The sequence below is a fragment of the Alosa pseudoharengus genome, unplaced genomic scaffold (assembly GCF_046254945.1).
Source record: "Alosa pseudoharengus isolate Yale_2024_CS ecotype anadromous, Long Island Sound unplaced genomic scaffold, YU_APseudo_1.1 YU_APseudo_1.1_scf_14, whole genome shotgun sequence".
NCBI lineage: Eukaryota > Metazoa > Chordata > Actinopteri > Clupeiformes > Clupeidae > Alosa > Alosa pseudoharengus.
In genome coordinates this window covers 9050323-9077822 of record NW_027468609.1, presented here as the reverse complement: position 1 = coordinate 9077822, position 27500 = coordinate 9050323, and the positions used below count along the sequence as shown (strand labels likewise).

The window sequence follows — 27500 nt, the reverse complement described above, 5'->3', positions numbered from 1 at the left end:
TTTGCTGCTGGCAGAGAGGACACTGCGGTCTTGTTTGTCAGAGTTTCTGGCCGAAGGACAAATCCTTGCCCTGGCAGGACACCTCACTGCAGAGGCACACCGGCCAGTCCTCGGGGCTTGTATTTCAAGCAAGTGTGAAGGACTGGAAGGCTCTCTCTCTCTCTCTCTCTCTCTCTCTCTCTCTCTCTCTCTCTTTCTCTCTCTCTCTCTTTCTCTCTCTCTCTTTTTCTATCTCTCTTTCTTTCTCTCTTTTTCTCGCTCTGATTCTATCTCTCTCTCTCTCTGTCTCTCTCTCTTTCCCTTTTCCCTATCTCTCTTTCTCTTTCTCTCTGTCTCTTCCTCTCTTTCTCTCTGGGGTGAAGCCTGCTGAAGCACACTTAGCCTGGGGCTGTGAAACTCTGGGAATCAAGGACATATGCAGGCCCTGGCTTTTTCAGCACAGCGGATGCATTAAATCAAGGTCACTTTGATATGCTTTGTTTCAAAAAGCATTATCAAACGGCCAACTGCCAGTGTCGCCATGCTTGAATCAGTGAATCACTGACACAAATGTATATTTTTTTAGCGCAGCAAAAAAGACACCCACTAATGTTAAGGAGTAGGACATTTATTTTTGAAATTTTGAATTTAAGGTTTGCTACATTTCTAAGTGATGATATGAATGACTCTTCAGACTCCTGAATCACAAAACTCATCTGGACTATTTATTATTTATTTAACATTATTTTATTGTTTATTTTTTTTTCTTTCCTTTTCTCCCTTTTTGGCTTGACCTAGCCTACATTCTGTAAACAATTACCACCGACATTGTTGTGTGGCAATAAAGTATAGCCTATCTATCTATCTATGAAACCACCAAATGATTGGCATACTAACACTATGCCTTAAGTTTTCAACACGTGTTTGTGTTCATAGTGAAACACCAGCACTCTTCAAAGTGGGGTTCTGAGCTGAGAAGGATTTTTTTAAAACATGCAGTAGGTCTTAAGCAGTAAAAGTAAACACTAAATGATGAGGAATTCCTAGGTCTTAAGCAGTAAAAGTAAACACTAAATGATGAGGAATTCCTAGGTGCAACATGAATGCAAACACGACCGGCTCTCTATCGCTCCCTCCAGCTTCTCAGCCTCTCCCTCTGTAGGAGAGAGCACGGTTGGACAGAATGCACGCCAGTTCAGCCAGCGCATCTCTGATCTATTCTGAGAGATGTGTCTCTGTGTTGCTGCATGCCTGTGAGCTCCGGTCCTGTCAACTATGAGCGGCGGTGTGTCTTGAAGTGTCTGTCGTCTGAAGGCGTGGTCAGATTGGCGCTGTCAGTCAGTCTACCGTGGATCCGCTGGCCTTTCCTCCTGCGTCCTGCACTCTGGGTAATCAGGCCATTAGCTAATGACTCAGTGTGGTCCAGTGCAGCGGCTGTTCCTGGGAGAGCCCATCAGGCTGTGACAGGGGCATGGTAATGACCATCTCTGCTCCCCTCTGTGCAGCTGATCCTGAATCAGATGTCATCAGTTTGTTGCAAAAGACACCTTTGAATTAGTTTGAAAAGGAGAACATTTGTGAAAGCATCTTACAGATGGAAATGTTTAGATTACGTCAGATGTGTGGTTTCACACTGACTGGGACATACAGTAGGTGTGAATGTATCATATACAATGCTCATGTTACAGCACTTTCACACCGGTTTATCAGGTACATGATTTACTCTACTGCCTAGACTAACCCTTTGATATTAAAAGGAGAAAAGGTCAAATTAGATTTTTTTTTCGTGATTAGTGTTTCAGAGGATTCACACAAAATCTTCTTCCAGGTTGAGGGAAGTTTCTCAGACTGCCTTGAATGCCCTTATTGCTACTTGCTGTCTGAGCCCAACCTCAGGCAGAGACAATTCATGTCTCCTCTGCCTGTCCTCCGCAGACACACACCTGCTACATGTGGTCACCACCAGCAGCAGGGGTGTTGGGAGGAACATGTTTGAGCTTTAAACAGCCTAATCCTTGTGTGTTGTGGCAGTGTGCCTTCTTCCTGTGATGGCAAACATGCGCCTGTCATGAATATGTATTCCCTCGCTCCTTTTGATGTGTGAAAACGGACAGGATTAGACAGAGAGATTGTCGTCTTTGTGCCGCTTTTATCCATCAAGGAGACGGAGAATGTCAAGGCCTCCCGTTTGGGAATGATAAACATTATTTATTTTTCTGTGCTCCATTTTTATTTGTTCTTCCTCGCTCTGTTTGATTTTCTTTGAACTGACTAGCTTGGATAAGAGATCGACTGTGATTCACAGAGTCAGTGACATGTTAGAAGCTTACCTACAGCTGTGTTCTCCTGTCTTGCCTGCTCATTGTCATACTCCCACTGTTCTTGTGCGCTCTGTCTCTATAGCTGCTTTCAGACCTAGGTGTAAGTCCGCATGTTCTGCGGATAACAAGCGGTTGGGCCGTATATCTGAACAACGTAACCGGCTATTTTGAATCCCGAACTTTGCCGGCTCTTACACTACTCCCCTCCTAGTATTTCCGACATTATGTAAATGAGCTTGTGTCTGAATGAAGCGAAGAACATGCAGAGATTCTGTTCATGTGCGTGTTCAACTACGTTGAATTCTGTTCATGTGCGTCGCGTCGTTCACACATATGACTGCATAATGTCAGCAGGTTAGCATCATATCTGAATCACCCGTAGGGTCGGACCTCCGTTTGACAAAGCTCCGCATATACTGCGGAGGACGTGTCTGAATGCAGCTTATCTGTCCAGTGTCCACTGTGTCTTCTGCTTGACCTCGTTCCTCTTAGTCCTTGTCCTGGTTTAGTGTCTACTTACCGCCTCCGTAGCACTATTAAGAAGGCGTTGCTCTGCCGAGCACTTGAAGAATTACCGCTTCTCGGCCTTTTGGCTAAGATCAAGTGTAGTATCTGTTCTTATCAGTTTAATATCTGATACGTCCTCTACCCGAGGACCATATATTAATCTGATTTTTGGAACAGGGAAACAAGAGGGGTTTGCTCAATCCGTTCCACGTATCGACTCGGTATTGCAGTGACTCCAGGAACAGTGCACATCCCTTCTTGAATTTTCCCTTGGGGATTAGGGTTGCCAAATTCCGGGAATTTTCAAAGTTGGAAACTTTCCATGGGAATTAACGGGAATATATGGGAATTAACAGGAATAAACGGGAATTAATGGGAATAAACTGGGAAGTTATATGGCAAGTTAGGGAACTTAAATGTAGTGGACAAAACCCTATCTTGCACTATATTAGTTAAAACAACCTGATTTAATGCAATTTCAGTCGAATTTCTACCCTGCACATATGTTAATCACATGCACACAGCAATCGGCATAGGCTGCTAGACATAAAGGAAACCTATGGTGCGTTTATATGCATGGGGGAAAAATGTTCCAACCAATCAGATTTTGTTGTTGAGTGGTGTATCTTGGGCAGTTCATTGTTGCTAGTTTAGCACGCTAGTAAACCATAGGCAGAGAATGGTATTCCCGCTAGCATGCTAGCTAGCTTTGTATGCTAAGCTAAGCAAAAATACGAACATACAAATCCTATTGCTTATTACGAAACAAAATGTTAATGTTTGTATATGAAACAGTTTGTATGAATTACCCAAAATTCCCAGTTAATTCCCGTAAATTCCCATTAATTCGCATAATTTCCTTTAATTTCATGATAGTTTCCAATTTGGAATATTTCCAAAATTCCCCAGTTTAACTTCCCATGGTAAATTTCCGGAAAGTTTCCGGAAATTTACCGGAAATGTTCCGCCCCTTTGCAACCCTATTGGGGATCAATAAAGTATCTATCTATCTATCTATCTATCTAAGCTATCGATCGATCGACCGACCGACCGACCGACCGACCATTCTAACTCCATAGGTGTTAATATGGAGTTGTTCTCTCTCTTTGCAGCTGAAACAGCTTCTACTTTTTTGGGACTGATTTTCACAAGAATATTCACAAGAATGTGTGGGAATGTTTGCCCATTCATTCTAAAGAGGTCCGTCTCCGACGGTGGACAAGAAGGCCTGGCTCACAATCTCTCTTTTAGTTCATACCAAAGTTGTTTGAGAGAGAAAGTCGTAGAGAAGGTTGTTCTCTGTTGACCAGTCAAGTTCTTCCACACCAAACGATGTCTTTATTTACCTTGCTTTGTGCACTGTGGTACAGTCATGCTGGAACCGAAAAGGGCCCAAGCCCAAACCCTAAAAACCAACCATTTTACCATTACCATTGTCCCTCCACTGGCATGACTGAAGTGATTTTGATATGGAAGAATTTGACTGACTTGCAGAGAACAGGGTTCTTTACACCATCAAACAACTTTGGGATGAACTACAACAGACTTTACGTGTATGTGGATACACACATACCTATTCTTTTCTCTCTCGCATTCACATAGACAGATGACACATGCAATCCTCTTTTCTTAGACCTCTTTAGAAATGTCATTAGATAATCTGTTGTCGTCATTACACATTACACAATATATTTGGCGAATATCTACAAATATATGTACTCCAACAAATGTCCATTTGCATGTACTGTACCTTCACAAAACCACTTCCTATTTGTTTAGAAATTCAAGACGTCTTTCCCTTATCTTTGCCTTTCTTTTTGCACACACATCATACCTGATGTCATTAGTCCTACAAGCCCTGTCAGATGCTGAGTTTGCACAAGTGCTTCCTCTTATCGTCTCCCTGACCTGCTGCTGTCTCTGACATCCACTCCTATAGAGTCTCGACAGTCTTAAGAGATTAGAGCAAAGGATCAGAAAGAAAAGGCTTAAACTCAGAAATATATACTGTGTCTATTTGTTAAGTTCCTTAATCAGAATGTATTCAAAAAAGAGTGTCACAGACACATTGGGGCTGGTTCCTGGAAAGGCTGTGCTCATTCTTCATGTCTGAGAGAAAGAAGAGCCATTTAGATAGCAGCAAGGGCTGGTTGAAGGTTGAAGTGTTCATTGAGATTCCCTTATTGTTGACCTTAAGATTTAACAAAGATTTTGTGTACTTGCATATTTGCTTTATGTAGAAGAGATGGCATGCATATAATTGTGCTTGCAGTGCACATGCAGTAGTTTTGTTTTGAGGATGTTTGAGGATCAGGGTGTTTTGAGGAATGGGCTGAATTGACTATGCCACATGAAGCGTGCCTGCTATCTATTACCTGGTACTTTTACTGTTGCTAATTATTGTTGACTGCTTCTAAATGTCAAGTACCCATGTCTTGCTCTCTCAGAACAATTTCACTCCACAGCAGTCTCTGGTGAGCTGCAGTGCCAATACCACAGCCTTCCCTTTTTCTTTCACAAACATGCAAACACACACACACACACCTGTGGCTAATTTAGCACAACCAGCTAGCTTCTATTTATTTGCCTTTTGGAGTAAGGTGCCAGTAATGTCAAGACTAACAGTCAACTCTAATAGTTTCTTTTGTATTCATTGTTTCCTATTTGGTTAAGAAAAGACACCACTTGATTTTATAGATTGTTCCTTGCACACAAAAAAGATTTGTCATCTCTTTACTGACAGTGAGGATTTGTATAGGGTCAAGGAGCAGACATTTTCAAAATGTTTGCATATAATCTGAGAGCAGTTTCTGTTGCCCCTCACCCAAATGTTAAAGATAGCACAGTGTGAGTGCCATAAGGTCATGATGTTTCGCAATGGAAATTAAATTGAATTAAACATAGAATATTAATCTGTAGCGGCCGATTTTGATTTCGTGGCGCCCCGCCACAGATTAGTCAATGTATGGAAAACACTGCAGAAGTTATGGTACTTGACCAGTTCCCTTTTACTAGTCAATAAAAACGTACTTTCAGGATACAAGTGGAATTTTGTTTTGATCTGTGCTTCATGATGATAATTCAGTGCAAGACCACAGATTCCATTGTAGTATTTGGCTTTCTATCTCGCCGCATTCTGAGTTGTTATGGCATCCTCAAAGAGCTGATAATTTAGTCATTAGTTTTGCCCTGGGGGTTTTCTTCTTCTCTTCATCTTGCTTGTGACCATTGGGTCCTCTCTTCTTCCTCCGTTCCCATGCTCACTCTTCTGCTGCTCTCCCTATGTGCTGCTGTGTACTCATACTTGTGTTTGGCGCTCTTGCAGACATCCATCTATTCATTGAAATTTAGATGCCCTCTCATGCTTTTAGAAACGTTCACCAGGACCAGTTAACGGTGTTGCTGTCTGCCCAGGGGAAACGGCAAGTGACCAGGTCAGTGGGCAGGGCAGGGATGGGCACTGAGGAGGGCTCGGGCATGAGGGCGGAGTTCGGGGGGAAATGTGTGACTATCATTTTGGTGACCGGCTTAGTAAGTAAGCTTTATTTATATTGTGCATTTTTCATGCACAAAGTGCTTTACATATACAGCAATGTCCTGTGTATTAGCCACATCGTGAATAAACCACATGATGGCGTTTAATGCAAATTAAACAAAGCAAACCTTGTATTGACCGCACACGTGTATTAACTGCAGTGCCTAATAGCCCAGTGAATCAGAATCAGATCAGAAGAAAAGAGAGATGCATGCCCATGGATAGCTCACCCCTGTGCATTAACCTCATAGTTAAGGACATTTTGCAAATATAAACCTTGGTTAATAGCTGGGAAATTATAGTAGAAATTAAGACATAAGACAATTAGGGGGGGGGGGGCGACATTAAACATTAAATTAGTTAATTGGTTAAATTCAACAAGATGAAATGTCAGTGGGCAATGGTGACTCTTGGAGTGAACATGGCGTACAGCAGGGTGTCATAGCAGACCAAGCTGGTAGAGTTGCTGGCCTTCTGGAGAGCTCTGGAAGCACAGTGCTGCCTGACCTTATGAGTGAATTCTCTGAGAAGATGCTAGAAAATGCCGATCAGCAGAACAATGGAGTTTTGATAGCAACAGATCTGTCATAGTACTTTATCATTCCGGAGTTAATTAGCAATCGCTCAGCGCTCCGGTAGGTGCACTCAAACGCTCTGTCGCGCGGCGCGAATGTGTTAGCATGTTGCTATGCTAGCGGGCTCTGCCGTGGCCGTAGAGAGAGGAACATAGCAGTAATCAAACACCTCCACGTTTTCCCTACTTAAATACAGTTGCACGAGTAGTTGATAAAAATGTGTACGTCACACAACATGAAACATGGCGATTTTCCAAGCGAATAAACAGGAGAACTACAATGTGTGGCGCAATAGCACTTGGGAGTACTTCGACCTAGCGTGGTAATATTATTAACACCTAATTGTAGATCCTATCCACCACAGAGTTTAGAATCCATGCTGGATCGACCCTCAGCCTCTCCCTCCCCTCTGGGCGAGAGAGAGGCACACACACTAGAGATGCGCTGATGGGCTATTATTTCAACCATAACTGCATAGCAAAACTTATCATCCATCAGCCATCCATCAGCACCAAAGTTTGTTGACCAATTTTCAAAACCGCACCCGCCCACCATCCGTTGGTTGTTTTAATGTAGGCTATATGGGCGATGCAGCGCTGCTGACGTGAGGCTAGAAAGCCCTTGCCTGTTCTAGAAAGACTGATCTAATGCAGCAAATATATTAAAAGGCTAAAGTCGTACATTGGCTAGGCCTATCCCCAGAATATCTGCAGCAAACTCAGTCTCTGTCGCGCAAAACAGTCTCCAAATAAAACGCACATCGGCCTGTTGCCTATTCTGCCAGCTTGTGACAATATATCGTCCAAAATGCTTGATTGCATTGCATTCTCCACATTTTTAGCTAAATTTTCATGTACCACATCAGCATTTTTGTTCAGTGAATCTTTTGTAAATTGCTTTACAATTACCGTCGGGCCTATAGGCCTATTGCCTGGCTTGCCTCAGCTTCGGTCACCTCCTTTTACAATTTTATCATTGTAATAAAAAACGCAATTTGCCACATAATTTCAGCATGCTCCTGGCCTACTAATTAATGCCTATTGTACTTTATTTTTTGCAAAAAGAAAGAAATCCTTGATAAAATAACAAGTCATTAACATTATAGGCTACTTTACACACTGTTATGTCAGGTTGACTGACAAGCCTGTTCTGAAGACTCCCATTCATTTTGACTGCACGAGCGCGTCTTTTACAGACAGACATCGCAATTCATTTTATAGCAGGCCATCGGTCAAAATATGATGCCTCGATATTAAAGAAACTCCGACTCCATTCATTCTGAAAGTCCACCGCACAACAGTGCAACGTGCATGTTCACATTTTTAGTAACAACCGCCAAACTTGCTTGCTTGCCTTACACATCTAAGTTTTCCGACTATTTTTCTTACCTTCTTTTTCCGCTGTGGATGTTATTGAGTTTGTAGAAGTTTTAGCTCTTACGTTCTGAACATCTCGCACTGCCATCGCCCGATGTCATTTCTGAGTCATATCACTCTCTGTCTGTCTTTTAAATGCCTATTCCCTGAATGGTAGGCAGTGTTGCCACAGTTACCTTGAAAAAGTAATCTGATTACTGATTACTCCTTTAAAAAGTAACTTAGTTACTTTACTGATTACTTGATTTTAAAAGTAACTATGTTAGATTACAAGTTACTTTATTAGTTACTTTCAGCAGCTGCCGACAACACCCCCAACGCCTCAACATAAAAATGATAACCGGTTTTGCCAATACTCACTATACTGGAAGTGCATTTTAACAGCAATGTATAGCAGACATCCCAACCTAACCTACTTAGATACTGAAATTCAGATGTTTGTTCAATAATGTCTAAGTACACCAAATAAGGAAGGCCTATTGATAGAAATTCTTATAGTAAAATATGTAGATTTTTTTTCATGTAGCCTTGGCAACTAGCCATCTTGTAGCCTATAGGCCTGAGTAATATGCAAATGAAATTACACTTGTTAAACTCACCTCAACAAGTCTTTTGCAATCATTTAACCCGCCGTGAGCAATGCTAAAGTTGCTGTTACAAACAGTGCAGTGTGCAAGATTATCATTATGTTTTAATCTTTTGAGACAATTGGGTACACTTTTGTGTAGTCTGATGTGAAATGGGTCTTAAATCTTCCTTTTTGAGGGGCACTGACGCTGCCATGACGCTTCTGTTCCTAGATACACTGACTAAACTGATTAATTATGTTTGGGAGAAAAGAGATATAAGCACTTACACTGAAAACGGATTGGTTGATTTAGCAAAACAGACCAGGATGCTCTCCGTCTTGGATGCGCTTCAGGCAGAAACGCACCACTCCTCTCTCTCTCCCTCTCCTTTGTGTGCGCATTAAGCTATGCACAAGCGATTTGAAGCAAAGATTCTAGAATCTTTGATTTGAAGTCCGGTCTGGCTTGCGTGCTCTTGTTCGCTCTAGGTTCCGGGAGATTTTATGTAATTTGCGGGCGTCAGGAAGCCGCTATCAATATGTGGGAGACTCCCAAAAGTTCGGGAGACTTGGGATGTCTAGCTAGACAGCACTTTGTCGCCAGCACAGAACGTACAATGTACCTTAATGTTGTCATGTTTAGCTGACACAAACTCAAAGTAATGACTGATGAAATGTGCATCTCTCTCTCTCTCCCTCCATTGTTGTTTTCGTTTGTGTCGCTGCACGTGAATTGTCCTCATGCTGAAAACGTGAGCATAGCCTACATGACATTAATCCCCAAGACAAGAAGAAAGCAAAGAATATATCTTTTTATTTAGGAAAATGACAAAAATAGTAACGCACAGTAACTTAGATAAGTAACTTTAATCTGATTACTGGTTTGTAAATAGTAGCGCGTTAGATTACTCGTTACTGAAAAAAGTGGTAAAAATAGACTAACGCGTTACTAAGTAACGCGTTACTGGCATCACTGATGGTAGGCTACAATTATGTGTTTTATATATAGGCTAATATCTAAACAAAATAACCCAGGCAGTCTCATCTAGGATATAACACAGGTTGAAGTCAACGTCAAGTTGGTTCTATTTAGGGAGGTGAATGTGTGTAAACATCTGTAGATGACTCAGAAATGACATCGGAAGACAAGGAGTGAATAGTGGCAAGAGGCAAGCCGAAGTCTGCTGACAAGGGCCCGACGGTAATTGTAAAGCAATTTACAAAAGATTCACTGAACAAAAATGCTGATGTGGTACATGAAAATTTAGCTAAAAATGTGGAGAATGCAATGCAATCAAGCATTTTGGACGTTATATTGTCACAAGCTGGCAGAATAGGCAACAGGCCGATGTGCGTTTTATTTGGAGACTGTTTTGCGCGACAGAGACTGAGTTTGCTGCTGATATTCTGGGGATAGGCTACAACATAGCCAATGTACGACTTTAGCCTTTTAATATATTTGCTGCATTAGATCAGTCTTTCTAGAACAGGCAAGGGCTTTTTAGCCTCACATCAGCAGCGCTGCATCACCCATATAGCCTACATTAAAACAACCAGCGGATGGTGGGCGGGTGCGGTTTTGAAAATTGGTCAAAAAACTTTGGTGCTGATGGATGGCTGATGGATGATAAGTTTTGCTATGCAGTTATGGGTGAAATAATAGCCCATCAGCGCATCTCTAGTGTGTGTGCCTCTCTCTCGCTCAGAGGGGAGGGAGAGGCTGAGGGTCGATCCAGCATGGATTCTAAACTCTGTGGTGGATAGGATCTACAATTAGGTGTTAATAATATTACCACGCTAGGTCGAAGTACTCCCAAGTGCTATTGCGCCACACATTGTAGTTCTCCTGTTTATTCGCTTGGAAAATCGCCACGTTTCATGTTGTGTGACGTACACATTTTTATCAACTACTCGTGCAACTGTATTTAAGTAGGGAAAACGTGGAGGTGTTTGATTACTGCTATGTTCCTCTCTCTACGGCCACGGCAGAGCCCGCTAGCATAGCAACATGCTAACACATTCGCGCCGCGCGACAGAGCGTTTGAGTGCACCTACCGGCGCGGGAGAGGTATGACTCAACTCGTGAAAGTTAAGGTAAGAACATATATTACTACTGATTTTGGGTGGCGTGTTCCTTTAATTGTCCGATTAATTTGAAAAGAATTAACGCAATTAATCACGGGCAGCGCAGTTAAGCCTCTTTCATTTTCAGAGTCTGTCTTAAGCTCATATCCACAGCTAGGTTGATCATGAAATTAAAATAAACTAGATGACCTAACAGCCATTGATATCACTCTTGACATGCTAGCAAGAAGGGCTAAATAACGCTCCAAATCTAGCCATTATTTTGGTGAGGGAAAAACTGGTCATTTTCAAAAGAGGTGTTTGTGTGTCTCTCTCCCTCTGTGTCTTCTTTTTCATATTTGAATAGACTATTGTTTGTTATGTTTGTTATAGTGCATACAAAATATGCCTTTCAATCTAACAGTCAGTGATCTCAATGGCTTTATTGAAAGTGTGTTCAGAGTTTAAAAGTTTATAATAAAACAATAGTATTCCTGGTTGAATTCCTGGTTGATTTTATGACATTCCATGACCAATACATTTCAATGTCCATTATTAAAAGCTTCATAGAAAAATTGTGTTTACATGTTTTTAAAAATTGTTTGATCGCCGTATTATTTTGCTAATTAGCAAAACATTCCTCTTTCTGGCAAAAAGACTTAAGTCTTAACTTAAAAACTTAACTTAACTAAACTTAACTTAAAAAGACTCCGTTTTCAGGTTTGACCTGTACATATTTAGAAATGATGTGATCATGGCAGCATCAACTGGGTTGGATCCCTTTGAGGTCTCTGGGGTTCTGTTTGCGTGCTTGTGAAAACTTTGAACAGATAGTTCCCTTCATGTGCTGGACCAAGTGACAAAGATTAAAATGGCAGACAAAACTGTCACTCAGTGCGGCACACCTCGAACCTCAACCATCTGAACTGTTCTATTGCCTCAATAAGCTTGGGAAGGACTTCTTGTAAGATGTTCAGCACAATTCAGAGGATATTTGCAGGTCTTCTGAATTCATGATATACTGTTTGATGAGTTTTGTGAGCGCATTGTTATTTATGACCTAGTGTTTGGGTCTTGGCAAGGCAAAATCTTTCCTGCACTCACTGGAAATAAATTCAGTCTGTGAATGTTCAAGGTCCACCGAACATTCCTGTGGTGAAGAGCAGCTCTTGTTCTGAAGTTTATGACAAAGGCACACTTTTTCTCAAGGAAAAACTGTCCTTCATATCACCTTTTAGGTCTGTTTTTCCAATTTTCCATTGGAAAATTTCCATTTTATTTATTAAGAGGTTAGTAAAGGCTTTTTAGGCATAACATTGAGAGTAACTCTGGAGTGGTTCTTTTGCCTTTTTGCTCTTTGTGGCTGTTTCTTGGCCTTTGTCAAATGTTTCTGGTCTTTCAAATCAGTTAGTGCTTTATTCTGTCATTATGCTTTTTAATTGCTCTCTTTTATGGTTCCCACACACTCAGACTCAGGCATTCCTCCCCAACATGCTGCTTTCTGTGTTCATTCCCATGTCCTCCACTGGGCTCGCTGGACTCACTCTCCTCCCCCTGTTGTGGCCTCTGTGGCTGCTGGACAACGGGAGTTGAGAAAGGGGCACAAAACACAGAATCAAAAGAGGACACCAGAGAGGAATGGAAGCATCTGTCTGAAAGATGTTTTTTGTGTGTGTGTGTGTGTGTGTGTGTGTGTGTGTGTGTGTGTGTGTGTGTGTGTGTGTGTGTGTGTGTGTGTGTGTGTGTGTGTGTGTGTGTGTGTGTGTGTGTGTGTGTGTGTGTGTGTGTGTGTGTGTGTGTGTGTGTGTGTGTGTGTGTGTGTGTGTGTGTGTGTGTGTGTGTGTGTGTGTGTGTGTGTGTGTGTGTGTGTGTGTGTGTGTGTGTGTGTGTGTGTGTGTGTGTGTGTGTGTGTGTGTGTGTGTGTGGTTGGGTACATGTACAGGCTGCCTGTTTGTGTGGGTCAGAGAAGGTTAAGGCTCGTAAAGTGGCTGAATGCCATGCTCAAGCCAGCCAACTGGATGTCTTTATTTCGAGGCTGTCAAAGAGCATGTTAGATTGGTCACACTGGGAAAAGGTCAGGATTCCTGCTTGGTTCTGGAGGCTGGGCTCTTCTAAGCAGGGCCAACTGGATGCAGCATGCAGGCCACGCTGAGGTGAGCCCTGGGCAGAGGGGCCCTGTTGTCTGATGTTCCCCGCCATGCCGCCGTGTCACGGCATCTCTGTGAAGTGGCCGCTGGCAGGTTAATCCAGGGCCAGAGGGCCATGATTTATTTGTTGTGTGCTCATCATGTTTTCAGTTCCATATTGTGAGAGGGAGGTCTTGTGGCTGTTACCCATACATCTCAGACCTGGCATGTATAACACAAATTATAATAGCTGTATTGTCACTTGCCCAAAGAGTTCTATTGTGACCTACTCTTTGTGTTGATGAAGTTAGGGTGGGTTTTCTGAGCTCTCTTTTCTGAAGTTGGGATGAGCCTCCTTGTTCCTTTGTCTTCCTCTTCTGTCAGGTCAGTGAATGGGAATGTAGGGATCGTTTATTTGTACCATTAAATCACATATTCATACATTTATTCAGAAATATGGAGGATGCCATGTCTTCATGAACAACAACATAATAAAGCTTTTTATGAAACTCTGATAGTTCTACACCATTTCTACATAGCCATAATGACATGGGTAAGACTACCCACAGCACAGGCCTCATAAATGGGCTGTGATGCTGGTATGTGTATGGGTACTTTTAGCTTGCGTGACATTCACACACAGACGTCCAGGGCACCAAACAGCAGTAGGGGTCAATCTATGCTAGCCTAAAGGCTCTGGGGGACAATCTGCCACTGCAATTTCTGTGTCTGCTCTGCTCCCCCCTTCCCGACTCAGGATCATGGTCCTGTATAATAAACCACACCAGACTATCCCCCAGCCCAGCCTTGCCCCATGCTTGCTGACTCCTGTGGCCATGGGCCGCCTCTGAGTAAAAATAGATCCACAGGATGTGTGGAGTAAGTGATGGACTAAAGAACTCCAATGTAGCAATTAGAGCTGTGGGCTTGTTCTCCAGGCAGCTCATGGGCAGAATGTAGGTCAGGCTTGTTCCACTGTGCTGGGGACAGAGATGAGCCGACGGCCAGAGATAGAGAGACCCAAAGACAGAGAGAGGCTCCGACGCCTGTGATGTCAGGCAGACTTGGCTGTATAATGGACTATGAGACGAGAAAGATAGAGAGAGAGAGGGAGAGAGCTAAATCTGTCTCCACTCTCAGGTCTCCGATAAACGGCCAGTGTTGAGTTTGGCTAGCTAAACCCTGCAGCTCCCATTCCATGGAAATGGAGTGCTCTCGTTCTTCCCCCTGCTCTTTGTGCATCAAGCCCCCGGGTGACTCACTCAACATTTTTTTTTGTTCATTTCAAAGGTAGCTCGTTAGTCTCGTGACTCACTGCATATTACAGTCGTCTAATCTAGCAGACGATGTGGCATCTTGCGTTTGACTTCAGAGAGTTGAAAGCGTTGAAATGGAGCTCCACAAACTCAACTTTGATCAGCACTCACAGCTCTGACAGCAAAGGGAAGAATGACGAGATCTTAGGAGAGAGATGAACCTGGGTAGAGAAGCAGAAGTCTTTAAGTCGTGGTGTGTCAGAGCCTTGATGGGAGTGTACAGGATGTTTGTGTTTCCAAGAAGAGCTCCAGTCTCAAGAGACTGTGATGGGTTTATCTGCTTCTGCTTTTGCTCTCTTCTGATCTTCCACAAGCACCAACACACACACACACACACACTGGATCTGTTGCTCTCACAGGTACCTGTTGTCATGGACCATGTTACAACCAGAGTTACACTGCAATGTTTGCCAAAGTGTCTTTCCAATCTTACTGCAACATTGGCATTAACATTGAGTTTAAGGCTTTGACTCTCCCAACACACAAAACCATAAATTCATTCTTCTACTAAACCATAGAAATGTGCAGATAACGCAGCATGTACACACACTGGTCAGCCCTATTTTGTACTCCAGTTCTCCTTTTTGTACTATGATCAAGTTAGAGGTATGCAGAGATCACGCACTTCTTTTTTGTACACAGGCCCATATGGCCCATGCCCAGTCCAGTCTCACTGGTGGGACCACAGGCTTGTTGGAGCTCACATGCTTGAGTGCTCAGGGGAAGATGAGATAATTCAGTTAATCCTATTTCTGCATAAGTCCTGCGCAAAGCTGAAACCCACATGGAACAGTGGCACTCACAGTGTCTACACACTTGAAGAGGCTGTTAGCTACTGAGGGAAGATTGTTTTGCTCTAGCCTAGTCTGTTGGCTGCCATGTTGAAGTAGAGAGTAGAGAGCTGCACTGACCAGTAGAAGCTGGGAGAAAATGTGTGTGTACTGAGCGAGCATTTGGGTGGGTCAGAGGAACAAGGAGAGAGTGGGGAAGAGAGACTGAGAGAGACCATGTGGACCAGATGGACATGACTGTCCCTCTCTGTGACTGGGTTGGTGGCCAAAGTTTTAGCGGCTTGGTCGGTGGCATGTGGCTAACGGAAGCGTGCTCTCGTTCCAGGAGACAGCAGCGGCCGCCCACCGGAGGGGGAGGAGGAGGAGGAGGGGGGAAGGCCCAGAATCCTCAGCAGCAGCAGCAGCAGCAGCAGTCACCTCAACAACAAAACACTCAGCAGCATCAGCAACAACAGCAACAGCCAACGCCCCAGCAGCAGAACCAGCCCCAGGGCAGCGATCAGCAGGGAGGCAATGCCAAGCCCAGTGGCCGTCCGTACCAGGGCCAGGGCCAAGGCCAGCGCCCGCACCACGGCTACAGCCAGAATCGCCGCTGGCACCACCCCCAGAAGCACCCGGGCAACGCGCCTCAGGGAGCCTCGCCCAGCCACAAGGGGGCGCCGCGTAATGCCAAAGACTCTGAGAATGTAAGGGCCGAGGAGGAGGGTGCGGACAGAGAGAGGGCCCCCAGGGAGCAGGGCTCCCACAAGGAGGCGCCGGCCGAGGGGCCCCGAGTCAGCCTGCTGCAGTCATCTAAGGAAAGGCTGAGGAGGAGGCTCAAGGAGAAGGTAAAGCTCTTTAGAGTCTTTAGTGTCAGCCGCCATCAGCATCAGATGTCAGCCTAGCTTGGGCCTGTCTTTGCGTACACACACACACACACACACACACACACACACACACACACACACACACACACACACTCACTCTCTCTCTCTCTCTCTCTCTCTCTCTCTTTCTCTCTCTCCACCTCTCCAGCTCCTTTTCTCTCACTCACTCGCTCTCTCTGTCTTCTAAAGTACTATTCCCTAGACCATCCTCTCACATGTAGTATACAGTGAATGAGGTGAACACAGTCACAGCTAAATCAAATGAGAAAGTGCACAGAGAGCGTAACCACACACTTACATGTAAACCTACACACATATGCACATTTAGAGCCCTGACTCATTAAGCCGCGGGCCCCTACATGGCGGCTGATCCTGTGGTACCTCAGTGTGTGTGTGTTTGTATATGTGTATATATATGTGTGTGTGTGTGTGTGTGTGTGTGAATATGTGTGTTTTGTGAGAAAGAGGGGATAAATGGCTGAAGCAGCAGTGGCTGGCTGGAGCTTTCCGCTGTGTGCTCATTTCTGTACTGCTGCTCTCAGCACCACAGGCTTCCTCCCACTAACCCCTTCACTGTGTGTGTGTGTGTGTCTGTGTGTGTGTCTGTGTGTGTGTGTGTGTCTGTGTCTGTGTCTGTGTGTGTGTGTGATTACATGCAGTGATATTAAGTGTCTTTGTGTCTGGTGATTTTCCTTAGTGTTTTGGGCAGCAGGAACAGCCCTCCTTTTTCTGCATCCTCAAAGCTGCTTTGGGGGGGGGGGGGGGGGTGGAGGCACTTGCTCAGAACTGTGTCTACTTTTTTTCCTGGCCCCCTCCCACTCCCTTCCCCTCAGCCTATTGGGATGCTTCTCTAATCAACTCATGATGCATCTTTTATTTACCAAAACAACAGGAAGTGGGTTTGTGCACAGCCTCCGAATTTGTGGTCATCTAATGTGACGCGGTTGCTGTGAATGGAGTTGAGTTTCAAAACTCGCCTGTAGAAAGTTCTATAGGTCTGTGTACTCTAGGGCTGCAACTGAAGATTTACCACTAATCGTAAATCGATTTACCATTAATGTTAGTCAGTGTTTCCAAAAGCCCAAGGCAATCAGAGCATTTTGAAGTGTTTTCCTTAAAAAGTGACACAACCCGATTAACTGATTACCAAAATGGTTTGCAGTTATTTAATAGTAATCGATTAATTGCTGCAGCCCTAGTGCACTCACATTGTGGGTTTGGGGGGAAATGATTGCCACTGCGAGACAGCAAAAATGAAGAAGTACTATACTTGCCCATCACCTAACTGCTCTCCTCTGTCCATCAGCTAACTGCTCTCCTCTGTCCATCACCTAACTGCTCTCCTCTGTCCGATCATCTTTTCTCTCCGTCCGGCTCTGGCTCTCTCAGGAGGAGGTTCCTGTCCTGCCCGCGGCCCCCCAGCGCAGCCGCATGGACCGGCTGCAGGAGCTGCTCAACAGCATGCGCAACAACAGCAGCGGCGTGGACAGCCAGCTCAGCTCCTTCATGGAGGAGGCGCAGAACTCCGCCAGCTCAGAGGAGATGCTGGAGGAGATCGTCCGCACCATCTACCAGAAAGCCGTCACGGACCGGAGCTTTGCCGCCATGGCCGCCAAGCTCTGCGACAAGATGGCTCTCTTCATGGTCGAGGGCACCAAGTTCCGCTCCCTGCTCCTCAACATGCTACAGGTGAGAGAGAGAGAGAGAGAGAGAGAGAGAGAGAGGGAGGGAGGGAGAGAGGGAGAGAGAGAGAGAAGCTCACAGAAGGTCATGCTTTTCAATTTGCTGTAAGAAAGGAGATTAAGAGGTGAACAGAAATTTCAATAAAAGATAATTAAATGATTTCAAAGTCTTGCCACTCTAGTGCTAGTAACACAGAAAATGTTCCAGGGTTATGGGCTGGTGTATTGCTTTGTAACCTATGATGCCAAGGGTGGCACTGCCACCATGTGCCGCTCCAGTAGCTGTGGGCATTGGTGGCATGAGCCTGCAGGTAAGGCCCAGCACTAACCTGGCACACGTGAACGTGGCAGCATGACATGGCACATTGTAACAGCATACAACTTGGCACGGAGAGGTGGCCCTCTCCACAGGCAGCAGAGGAGCATGCCACGTGTTCACGCACCGCACTGCATGGCACAGCTCCGACTGGAGGCTCCGAACCAGCACGCTGCTCTCGAGCCCCAGCCAGCTCTGCTTCTGTTCAAGGTCTCCTCCCCTCAGCCGCAAGCCTCTTCTCTCCAAAGACGAGGCCTTCTGTGGAGAGAGGTAGACACGGGTCGGAACGACGACAGAGAATAGTCTGTTATCTGTTATCTGTCCACACCTAAGACTGGACTTAGACCAGACCAGATCAAGTCCAAGTCCAAGTTGTCGCAGCCCCACCACAGTGTGTCTGTCCGTGTGAGGAGGCCGGTGTGTTGGGCCGGTAGAGGCAGACGCAGGCGTAGGCTGGCCCAGCGTTGGCCCCCGCGGGCTCCTTCTGCGCTCAGCGGGACGTGACGTGGGCGCGGCCTCCCCCTGACGCCAGCCGCTGTGCCAGACGTCTCCTCTTAGGAGGCCGCGTTTTGTTCCTGGAGGGGGTGGCGGGGCTCTGACGGGCACGCCACTCTAAATGTCAACCCACCTGCTGCTCACGGCGCTGCCGTGTCTGCGTTCGCGTTCCCTCTTCTCTGCCCGTGCTTGTTCCCAGGACTTCCCCTTTCCTCTCTGTGGCCTTGATTGGCCTGCTCCGCTGCCATGGCCTTATTCAGCAGAGCTGTGAGCCAGCTCGTCTAATTAAGCACACCGTAGCACACTTCTGATGGTACTATAAAGTGCAATTAGGCTGCCATGGAACATCTGAACGCATAATGTTCCTCATGGAAAACTCACTTGAAACGCTGGTACAGTATGTGACCTATGCATGATATGTATTAGAAGGGATTTCTATCTATGTACAGTGTAAAAAAAACAATGCATTAGTGTTTAATTTATTCTACAAACTTAAAATTAAAGTATTTAAGTAGTTGTGGGCTCCATAAACCTTTTCCTTCGGCTTTGGTGATCTAAATTCCACTTCCTGACGGCTGCCATTATCATTGGCTTTGAACATTCAGAACATGCTGGCGTGGTGGAACAGCGGTAACGGAGCTGACTGACTATTGGCCGAGCGCTGTTGAGTCTGTGCCGCTTCGATAAAAGCGTCTGCTACATATCAGTCAACTTAATCTTTAACTTAGCATTCACTATTATGACTTCGAGCTCTCATGGAAATCTCTCTCAAAGGTGTTTGAGCGCTGTTGCAAGGTTCCACACATCAGCAGAGGCTGTGAGACTAGTGCTTAGAGTATCTCGCAAACAAGGAAGCCCGTGACCACATGAGCTTAAACACAATGTGCACGTCTCTCTTGCTGCCCTGGACCACTGCTCTCTCCCTCCCTCCCTCCCTCCCTCCCTCCCTCCCTCCTCCGCTTCTCCTCTCTTCCTTTTCCTCCCTCAAGTCCTGACCTCCCGACTGTGGTCAGCCTGTGTGTCTGCACTGTGGTGTTTTGGCAGCCAAATGTTAAACCTCTCTCTCTCTCTCTCTCTCTCTGTCTCTCTCTCTCTCTCTCTCTGTCTCTCTCTCTCTGTCTGTCTTTCTCTCTCTCCGTCTTTCTCTCTCTCTCTCTCTCTCTCTCTCTCTCTCTCTCTCGCTCTCGCTCTCTCCCTCCTCTCTCTGGGAAGTAAGTGTGGGACGTGCTTCTCACCAGGGTGTCACATTGTAAGTCGGCCTCTTCCTCCCTGGTGACAGGGCTTGCTTCCTGTCTGTCCCGCCTTGAGACACACACAGCCACACACAGTCCCAATAAAATCACTCCCTTATAGGGCCCTAGAGTATCACTTCCATAGGCAATCATTTTGTGGTGTCTTGCACTCGAGCGACGGGCCTCCGGAGTCTAAAGGCCTTTGATTCTCACAGCCCTTGCCTTTTCAGCAGTTACACACGCATCTGCGCCGCCCTTACAGGCAGTCTATAGAAACAGCAGACCTGTGGAAGCCCCTCAGTATGCATTTTTAATGGGCCGTCATAAGAACATACAGTACACAGCCCAAGCCAGCCATGGATTTCAGATAGCAGGTCAAGTGTGCCGTAACCATGGCAACAGCTATAAGGTGACAGTGGCCTCTTAAACCTTGTGTGGAATGATGATCTTCATGCAAGGTGTGTGTATATATTTTTTTATATATTTTTTTGGGGGGGGGCTTTTTGCCTTTATTCTGACAGGATAGTGAAGATAGACAGGAAGTGAGTGGGAGAGAGAGAGATGGGGTGGGATCGGGACATGACCGCAGGTCGGATTCGAACCTGGGTCCCTGTGGGCACTTGGACCCGTACATGGTACGGGCGCTGTAGCCTGTTGCGCCACAGCGCCCCCCAGGTGTGTGTATATTTGATAAACTCTGCACAACCTTCACATCTCCTCACATGTGTTGATCAGAGTTGTTTGAGCCGCAAGATGTTAAATGCCACAAGCATGTTATTAAAAAGTCATGTTATATTGATGCTGTTATTAAATGCATTCAAATTTGATTGGGCCACCTATACTTGTCTGGAGTAAACCTGTGATGGGTTAATATGCTGAATCCTCTGGCCTCATCTCCATCAGCTAGCTTAACCATTACTCTTGAAGTACATGCAAGCACCCACAGCCATTAATATTGCATTGTCCAAAGTCTACACTAGCACTCACTTAAGATAATCGTGTCCTGACAATGACTTCATGCCTTGCTCAGTGTGCTTCACTGTGTAGGTTTAGAAGCGTTGCCCACTCTAGTGAGTTTTAACACTGTATTTTAATCATCCCTGCCTCCTACATATCGCGCCTTGTTCACCAGTGTACTGAATACAAGCCCGTGTAGGAGGTCAGAAACATTCCCTTACATTTCAGTGGCCAACGAAAACATTGTTATTCTGTAAATGTAAGCGTGCGTCGCTCTCTCTCTCTCTCTCTCTCTCTCTCTCTCTCTCTCTCTCTCTCTCTCTCTCTCTCTTTTTTCTTGTGTTTTGTTTTGGTGGCTGTGTGCCCCAGACGTGCATGAAAATGTTCAGCAAGCAGCCGATATTGAGCGCAGTGGAAAGTCCCGATCACAGGCGCATGTGAGCCGGTGATGTGTAATGAGTGTAATGTATTATGTTGATATTTTCTCTCACTGTGTCCAGACAGGAATGATAAATGTCTGGCAGCGGTTAGATTTTTCTCTCCGCTCTCACACTTCATTCTTCTCCTTCTCTCTCATTTACTCTTCTCTCTCTTCGTTCCTCACCCTTTCTATCTCTCTATATCTCACTGAAGCTGTTTTTTTTTTACTCAATTTGTCTCACAGTTTCTGCTCCGCTTGCTCATTTAGATTTACTTACTATGCAACTGATGCTACTCCCTCCGTCTTGCTCTTTCTTTCTGACGCTCACTTCTCTCTCTCTTTCTTTGTGTGTGTGTGTGTGTGTGTGTGTGTGTGTGTGTGTGTGTGTGTGTGTGTGTGTGTGTGTGTGTGTGTGTGTGTGTGTGTGTGTGTGTGTGTGTGTGTGTGTGTGTGTGTGTGTGTGTGTGTGTGTGTGTGTGTGTGTGTGTGTGTGTGTGTGTGTGTGTGTGTGTGTGTGTGTGTGTGTGTGGTGGAGCAGAAGGACTTCACCCGCCGGGACGAGCTGCAGCAGACTGACGTGGAGAGCTGGCTGGGCTTCATCACCTTCCTGTGTGAGGTGTTTGGGACCATGAGGAGCAGTGCAGGAGAGCCCTTCAGGGTGCTGGTGTGCCCCATCTACACCTGCCTCAGGGAGGTCAGTCCTGTATGCCCAACTCCCCTCCATACAGCACACAAGCATCTGCACCTTTTGACTACAACATGATATGAACTTGAATTTCCCCATGGGGATCTATCTATCTATCTATCCATCCATCCATCCATCCATCCATCCATCTATCTATCTTATCTATGCTTTCTATCTGCAGCATTTCAGGAGGCAAGTGTTGTGTAATGGATTGGTCCAGTATAGTGCTTAGTACCAGTGGCAGCCCTATGTGTGCAACACACTGTGTATGAGCACTGGTTTCAGTCAAAAAGTGCTTACTTCTGCACTATCCCAATGCAACTACTCGTTTTCTGTCAATCCTACTGCTGCACTGGGGATTTACATGTATACGAGTAAATGTGTGCAATATATATGTTAGGCCATATATTTCAAATATACAAGTAAACTACATCACATTTTATTAGCTGTTATGTCAAGACTACATTTTGTATGTATTACTACAAACACTCACAAAATATCACTCAAGTTCCGTATAGTCCAAAAAGCTCTGGGGCTTGGTGAAGTGGTTTAGTGTTGTATGATTCATTTAGGCCCTGACAGCCACTGCTCCAACTGCTCTGTTGCCCTGAGCTCTGTTGTCCTGTGCTCTGTTGCCCTGAGCTCTGTGGTCCTGTGCTCTGTTGTCCTGTGCTCATGAGCATTGCTGTCCTGTCCAGCCTGCCCACCTCGGCCATGGCTCCCGCGCGGGCTCTCACTAGGCTGCGGTGTGAGGGAGTGTGTTCCAGTCATGAAGGCTGTGTTTAGACATCACCAGGGCAGGAGATTGCAGAGTGAGCATGGCCAAAGATAATGATAGGAGATTACGCTAACACCTGCCTTGAGATCGCCACTGTGGAAGGTGTCTCCATGGAAACCACAGGCTCCAGAGACACAAACATTCTTTTTTTTTTTTTTTTTGCATCGCGTCACAGAAAAGTTTGTCCTATGAGAGTGAATAGTGTCTAAAGGTGAACCAGTCTGAAGGCTCAAGTAGCATGTGCTTTAATTGACAAGTTCACCAGTGATGTGGTGATGCAGAGGGGAGGAGCCAAATGTTGTAACAGGAGTAGATGTGAGGAGGGAGAAAAGCTGAGAGAGAGAGAGAGAGAGAGAGAGAGAAAGAGAGAGAGAGAGAAAGAGAAGGAGAAGGGAGAGAGAGCTCTAAAGGGTTGGTGAAGGGAATGGAGTGAGAGGGGAGGTGCGCTGGATGCAGCCCTTCCCCTTGAGAATGGCGACAGTGTGTGTTTATGTCTGGTTTTCATGGTGACATCCTATATTCAGCCACCCATGCACTAATGTACGCACACACTGTCTCTATTGCGCGCACACACACACACACACACACACACACACACACACACACACACACACACACACACACACACACACACACACACACACACACACACACACACACACACTGTGTAGCCTGCGGTAGGGGTACTTCAGGAATGCCCCTGCAATTTTTACATGTCCTTTTGATCTGCCCGCAACACAGGCGCACGCACACACACACAGTCATTCACACACACAGAGAGCTCTGGAATGAGGTGAGGAGGCTGGTGTGTGTTTCAAGTGGAGTGTGTTTATTTTAGGTGTTGTTTTAACTTGGAGGGGGGTGCACTCAAACGCAAAGTAGAGCTGTGCTCAGAAATAGGTTCACAGGCACAAACACATACGCATTCACACACACTCACACACTCAACAAGCATCTCAAACAGAGACATATACAGTGTGTCTCTTGATCAGACACAGTTCTGCTTGGTGAATCTGCGTGTGCAGACTGTGCACAGACACACACGCACGCACACACGCACACGCACGCACACACACGCACACACAAGCACACACACGCGCACACACAAACACACACACACACACACACACACACACACACACACACACACACACACACACAGTGATGGCTCGGTAATTGATGCCTCAGTAATATAAAACAGATGCTGAGGCCCCTAGTTGCTTACTCCCCATAAGAGTGAGGAGAGTGGAAAGAGAACAGAGGAACTCTTTCAGAAACATACATGTACATACACTAACCCACACAATGTACAGAAATACTAACATACATTGAGATCAGAAACCTTGATTATTCCAACCCAATCAGCTTTTCCTTTTTAGTCATTTAGTTCAGATTCCGACAACCATCTTCTTCCTCTGTTACTGGTGTAGTAACAGGAGCGCATGCGTCCACACACAGGCACGCACACACAGACTCACACACACATGCAGAGACACACACACACACACACACACACACACAGGCGTCAGCTGTCTCTCGCTTCCCTCGGCAGGAAGTTGAGGTTGTCCTCGGAGCAGAAAGTCTCTCTCTGTGGTAGAGGTGTGAAATCAGAATGACGCCCACCCACGCATGGCTGCTGCCAGGATGCAGCAGAAGCAGAGAAGGAGAGGGAGGAGGAGACCGAGGCCCAGAGATGGGGGACCAACACACACGGAGTGTGAGGAGCTTTGAGATGAAGAGAAGCAGAAGAATAAGGTGGAGGATGTAGAGAGAGAGAGAGAGACTGAAAGAGAGAGCAGAGTGGTTGAAAATAGGAGATGGAGAGAGAGCTGAGAGCACCTCCTCCACCCTCAGTCAGACTCTGGCAGAGCCCTCATCTCTGCTGCCACCTACCTTCCCTCCCCCTACTGCGGGGAGAGATTCTTTGGTGGGGGGGTGGTGGGGGGGGGTGAACATTCCAGAGTGCAAGCACACTGTAGGACCTCTCATTCTTATCGTAGGCAGAAAATTGATCAGATCCCAGTCCTAACCTGCAGCGCTGCGTGCACCATGGAGCCTGGCAGGCATTGTAGGGCTCCTGCACTTCCCAATCAGGCTTTCATCTCAGGAAAAAGCGCCCGAGCAGCCTTGTCTCGACACGCAGGGACTTTTCAGTGAGAGCGGATATCAGGCTTGTCAAATATTTGTGTGCATGTCTGTGTGGTTTAGTTTGTTTGTGTGTCTGAGCCTGTGTCTGTGTCTGTGTCTGTGTGTGTGTGTGTGTGTGTGTGTGTGTGTGTGCACACGTGTTTCTTGTCTATATAGTTTTGCCTGTGTGTGTCTGTGCGTGTGCTTGCATGCTCCCAGGCATCTCCCTAGACGTCCGCCCTGTCAGGTACAGCCCTGTGTTTACATGGCCGCCTGTCTCCCAGCCAGGTGTGAAGTGTAGCGCTGGGCGGCTGGGCGACTGGGCCCCGGCTCGACCGGTTTCTCTAATTACAGGTGTCTCTCCCGTGGAGCTCTGCCTCTACATGACAGGTGTATACAGGACCCAGAACGAGAGTGACTGTTGTTTGGACTCAGAACAAAAGATTGATGTTGGCTGGCATGAGTGTGCTGCAGCTCATCATGTGAAAGACTTGAATGCGTCTGATGGATACTGGTGGATATCAGAATGGGCCTCAGAAAGTGTCACATGGACACTGCCTGGTAGACTGGATGTTAAAGTTACTGAAAATGGCCACACAAAGAAACTGTGTCTGTGTGTGTGTGTGTGTGTCTGTGTGTCTGTCTGTTTTGTGCTGTGTTGTGTGTGCGTACATACGACTGTGTGTCTGTGGGCACAGAGTGATGAGTGCCTGTGGTGAGTGCAAAGTATGTGAGTGTATGTGTGTCAGGTGTAACCTGAGCCCTGGCCTCTCTTGCTGTGGCCCCAGGGGATGTCATTATGGGGTGTCTTACACAAGGCTTAAAGCACAGGTCTCCCTGGAGACCGCTGGAATGAGAACCTTTAAATAATTACACAGGACCACCAAGACACCATCAGAATTCAGCATCATAACTCTACTGGGCAGTGGACACGTATGAATTTGTTTTTACTATTAATGACCAACCAGAGGCTGTGCTATCTACAGGTCAATCATTTTGCCATTCTACAGTTTTTAATGAACATGTCTTTTCCACAAAAGCTACTTACAAAGTCCAATCTATAACAGTGCCTTTCTTGGCATCTATTCGATCATTGCTGAAACATTCCCACCAAATTATGCAATGTAGTCTTGAGGCTAAACTTTGAATTATGAAAATCGAAAATAATGATTAAAAGAAAAGAACAAATTAAAAAAACATGGAGAGTAATGACACTGGATTGGTAAGTGTATAATATACCCATATGCTAACATTAGCTGTGTTAGCTATTTCTTTTGAGGTAGACCACTGTTGCACCAGTGCTAGGCTGCTGCCTGTGTATTGTCACTATAATTGAGTCTCATATGTGAAGCTTCACAGGGTCATTATATCACGTACAGCTCTGGAACTTGATGTCCTAGTTCCCACTTAACCCCTTTTTTCCATCTTTAGTGGTGAGTTTAATATTGAATCACGTGTAGACAAGATACTGGCTTATATAACATGCCACATCATTACAGAGTGTTACATTGAGTACAGAGTGTTAATTGTAGATATATTGAAAACGATCTTTTTTTATTCACCAGTAGAGACTGGATAGAAGCTATGGCCCCAGACTTACTGATTCCAGGGTTTCTTAGGCTTAATCACTCGCCGACTTGTCAGCCATTTTGTCCAGACAGTGTCCAGGCCTCCCCTGGGCGGCTTTGATCATCCCTCTCGGCGAGGCCCCCACCTCTCACAAAGGGGTGCCTGTGTCAGGGTCTGCCTGCTGCCCTCTCGGCTGCTCTGGGAGCTGTCTTACTGAACCTCCCCAGGCAAAAAACGTGCAAATACACACACACACACACACACACACACACACACACACAAACATAGAGTGTCTGTTACCAACCGCCCACCCCTCCACAACACACACATACCTTTTAATGAAGTAAGAAGTAAGACCACTGCAAACCCTCTAAACGCCACCTCTGTTAAAAATAGAGATAATGATGGAGAGTGCGATAGTGAATTCTCGTTACACAAAGTATATGTTGATTTAATCATTTAGCTTCAAATCCCGCTAAATACCGCTCTCTTCCTGTCTGAAATATCCATTTGTAGGCAAGAACCTATAGAGGAGCCCGATAAAAAATGGTCAGACGGATTTAGAGGGTTTTGCATCTGAACTCTTCATTTGTATGTTAATGGATTTATCACATGCAAATCTATGTTTTCTCTCAAGAGGAAGTTGCATGGAAATTGTAACCGTGTATTTTCATCGTCTCAGCAGCTTGTTCCTGTAGTATAGCTGAACAACGTCTTAAAAGGGAGGGAAAAAAGGAAATCGTTTGGTTTTTAGAGCTTTGACACACACACACACACACACACACACACACACACACACACACACACACACACACACACACACACACACACACACACACACACACACACACACACACCTTGATGTTGAACATACACATCATGCTCACTGAAACAGAGCTGGCATTGCTGAGATGGCTTTGGTGAGATGGAGTGTGGCCGAGTTTCTAATGCCAATTCTGTGCCTCATTCCGTATAAGATGGGACGTGAGAGCAGGATGAGAATGAGTACTTTTCCCTCTGGGTCTGGGCTAACAGCAGGGGTTTGCGTTTGATGCACTCAAAGTGCCTGGCTCCCGGCATGTTCTGCCGTCCTGCCAGTTTACCGTCTTAAAGGGAAATATTTACTGTGAGGTTTTAGTCATATTTAAGGCACATTCCTACACCCTCACGCACACACAAACACCAAACTATGCCAAACACTTCTAGTAGTAGCA

General features: G+C 45.6%; 1 protein-coding gene and 1 non-coding gene across 3 annotated transcripts in view; both read left to right on the top strand.

Annotated features, from left to right (window-relative positions):
• ctif (CBP80/20-dependent translation initiation factor) overlaps positions 1–27500 on the top strand; it is a 74026-nt gene that overhangs the window by 39791 nt on the left and 6735 nt on the right. Inside the window, exons 9-12 of one of the 2 annotated variants that reach the window (XM_076283745.1) lie at positions 6179–6241; positions 15484–15985; positions 17414–17713; positions 21666–21821. In XM_076283745.1, coding sequence (XP_076139860.1) covers positions 6179–6241; positions 15484–15985; positions 17414–17713; positions 21666–21821 — 1021 coding nt within the window. The remainder of the gene's footprint in view (positions 1–6178; positions 6242–15483; positions 15986–17413; positions 17714–21665; positions 21822–27500) is intronic. The other variant, XM_076283746.1, reaches the window with a different exon arrangement.
• LOC143123549 (U2 spliceosomal RNA) lies at positions 2874–3062 on the top strand. The gene has a single exon (XR_012986840.1). It is a non-coding gene; the product is annotated as a U2 spliceosomal RNA (small nuclear RNA).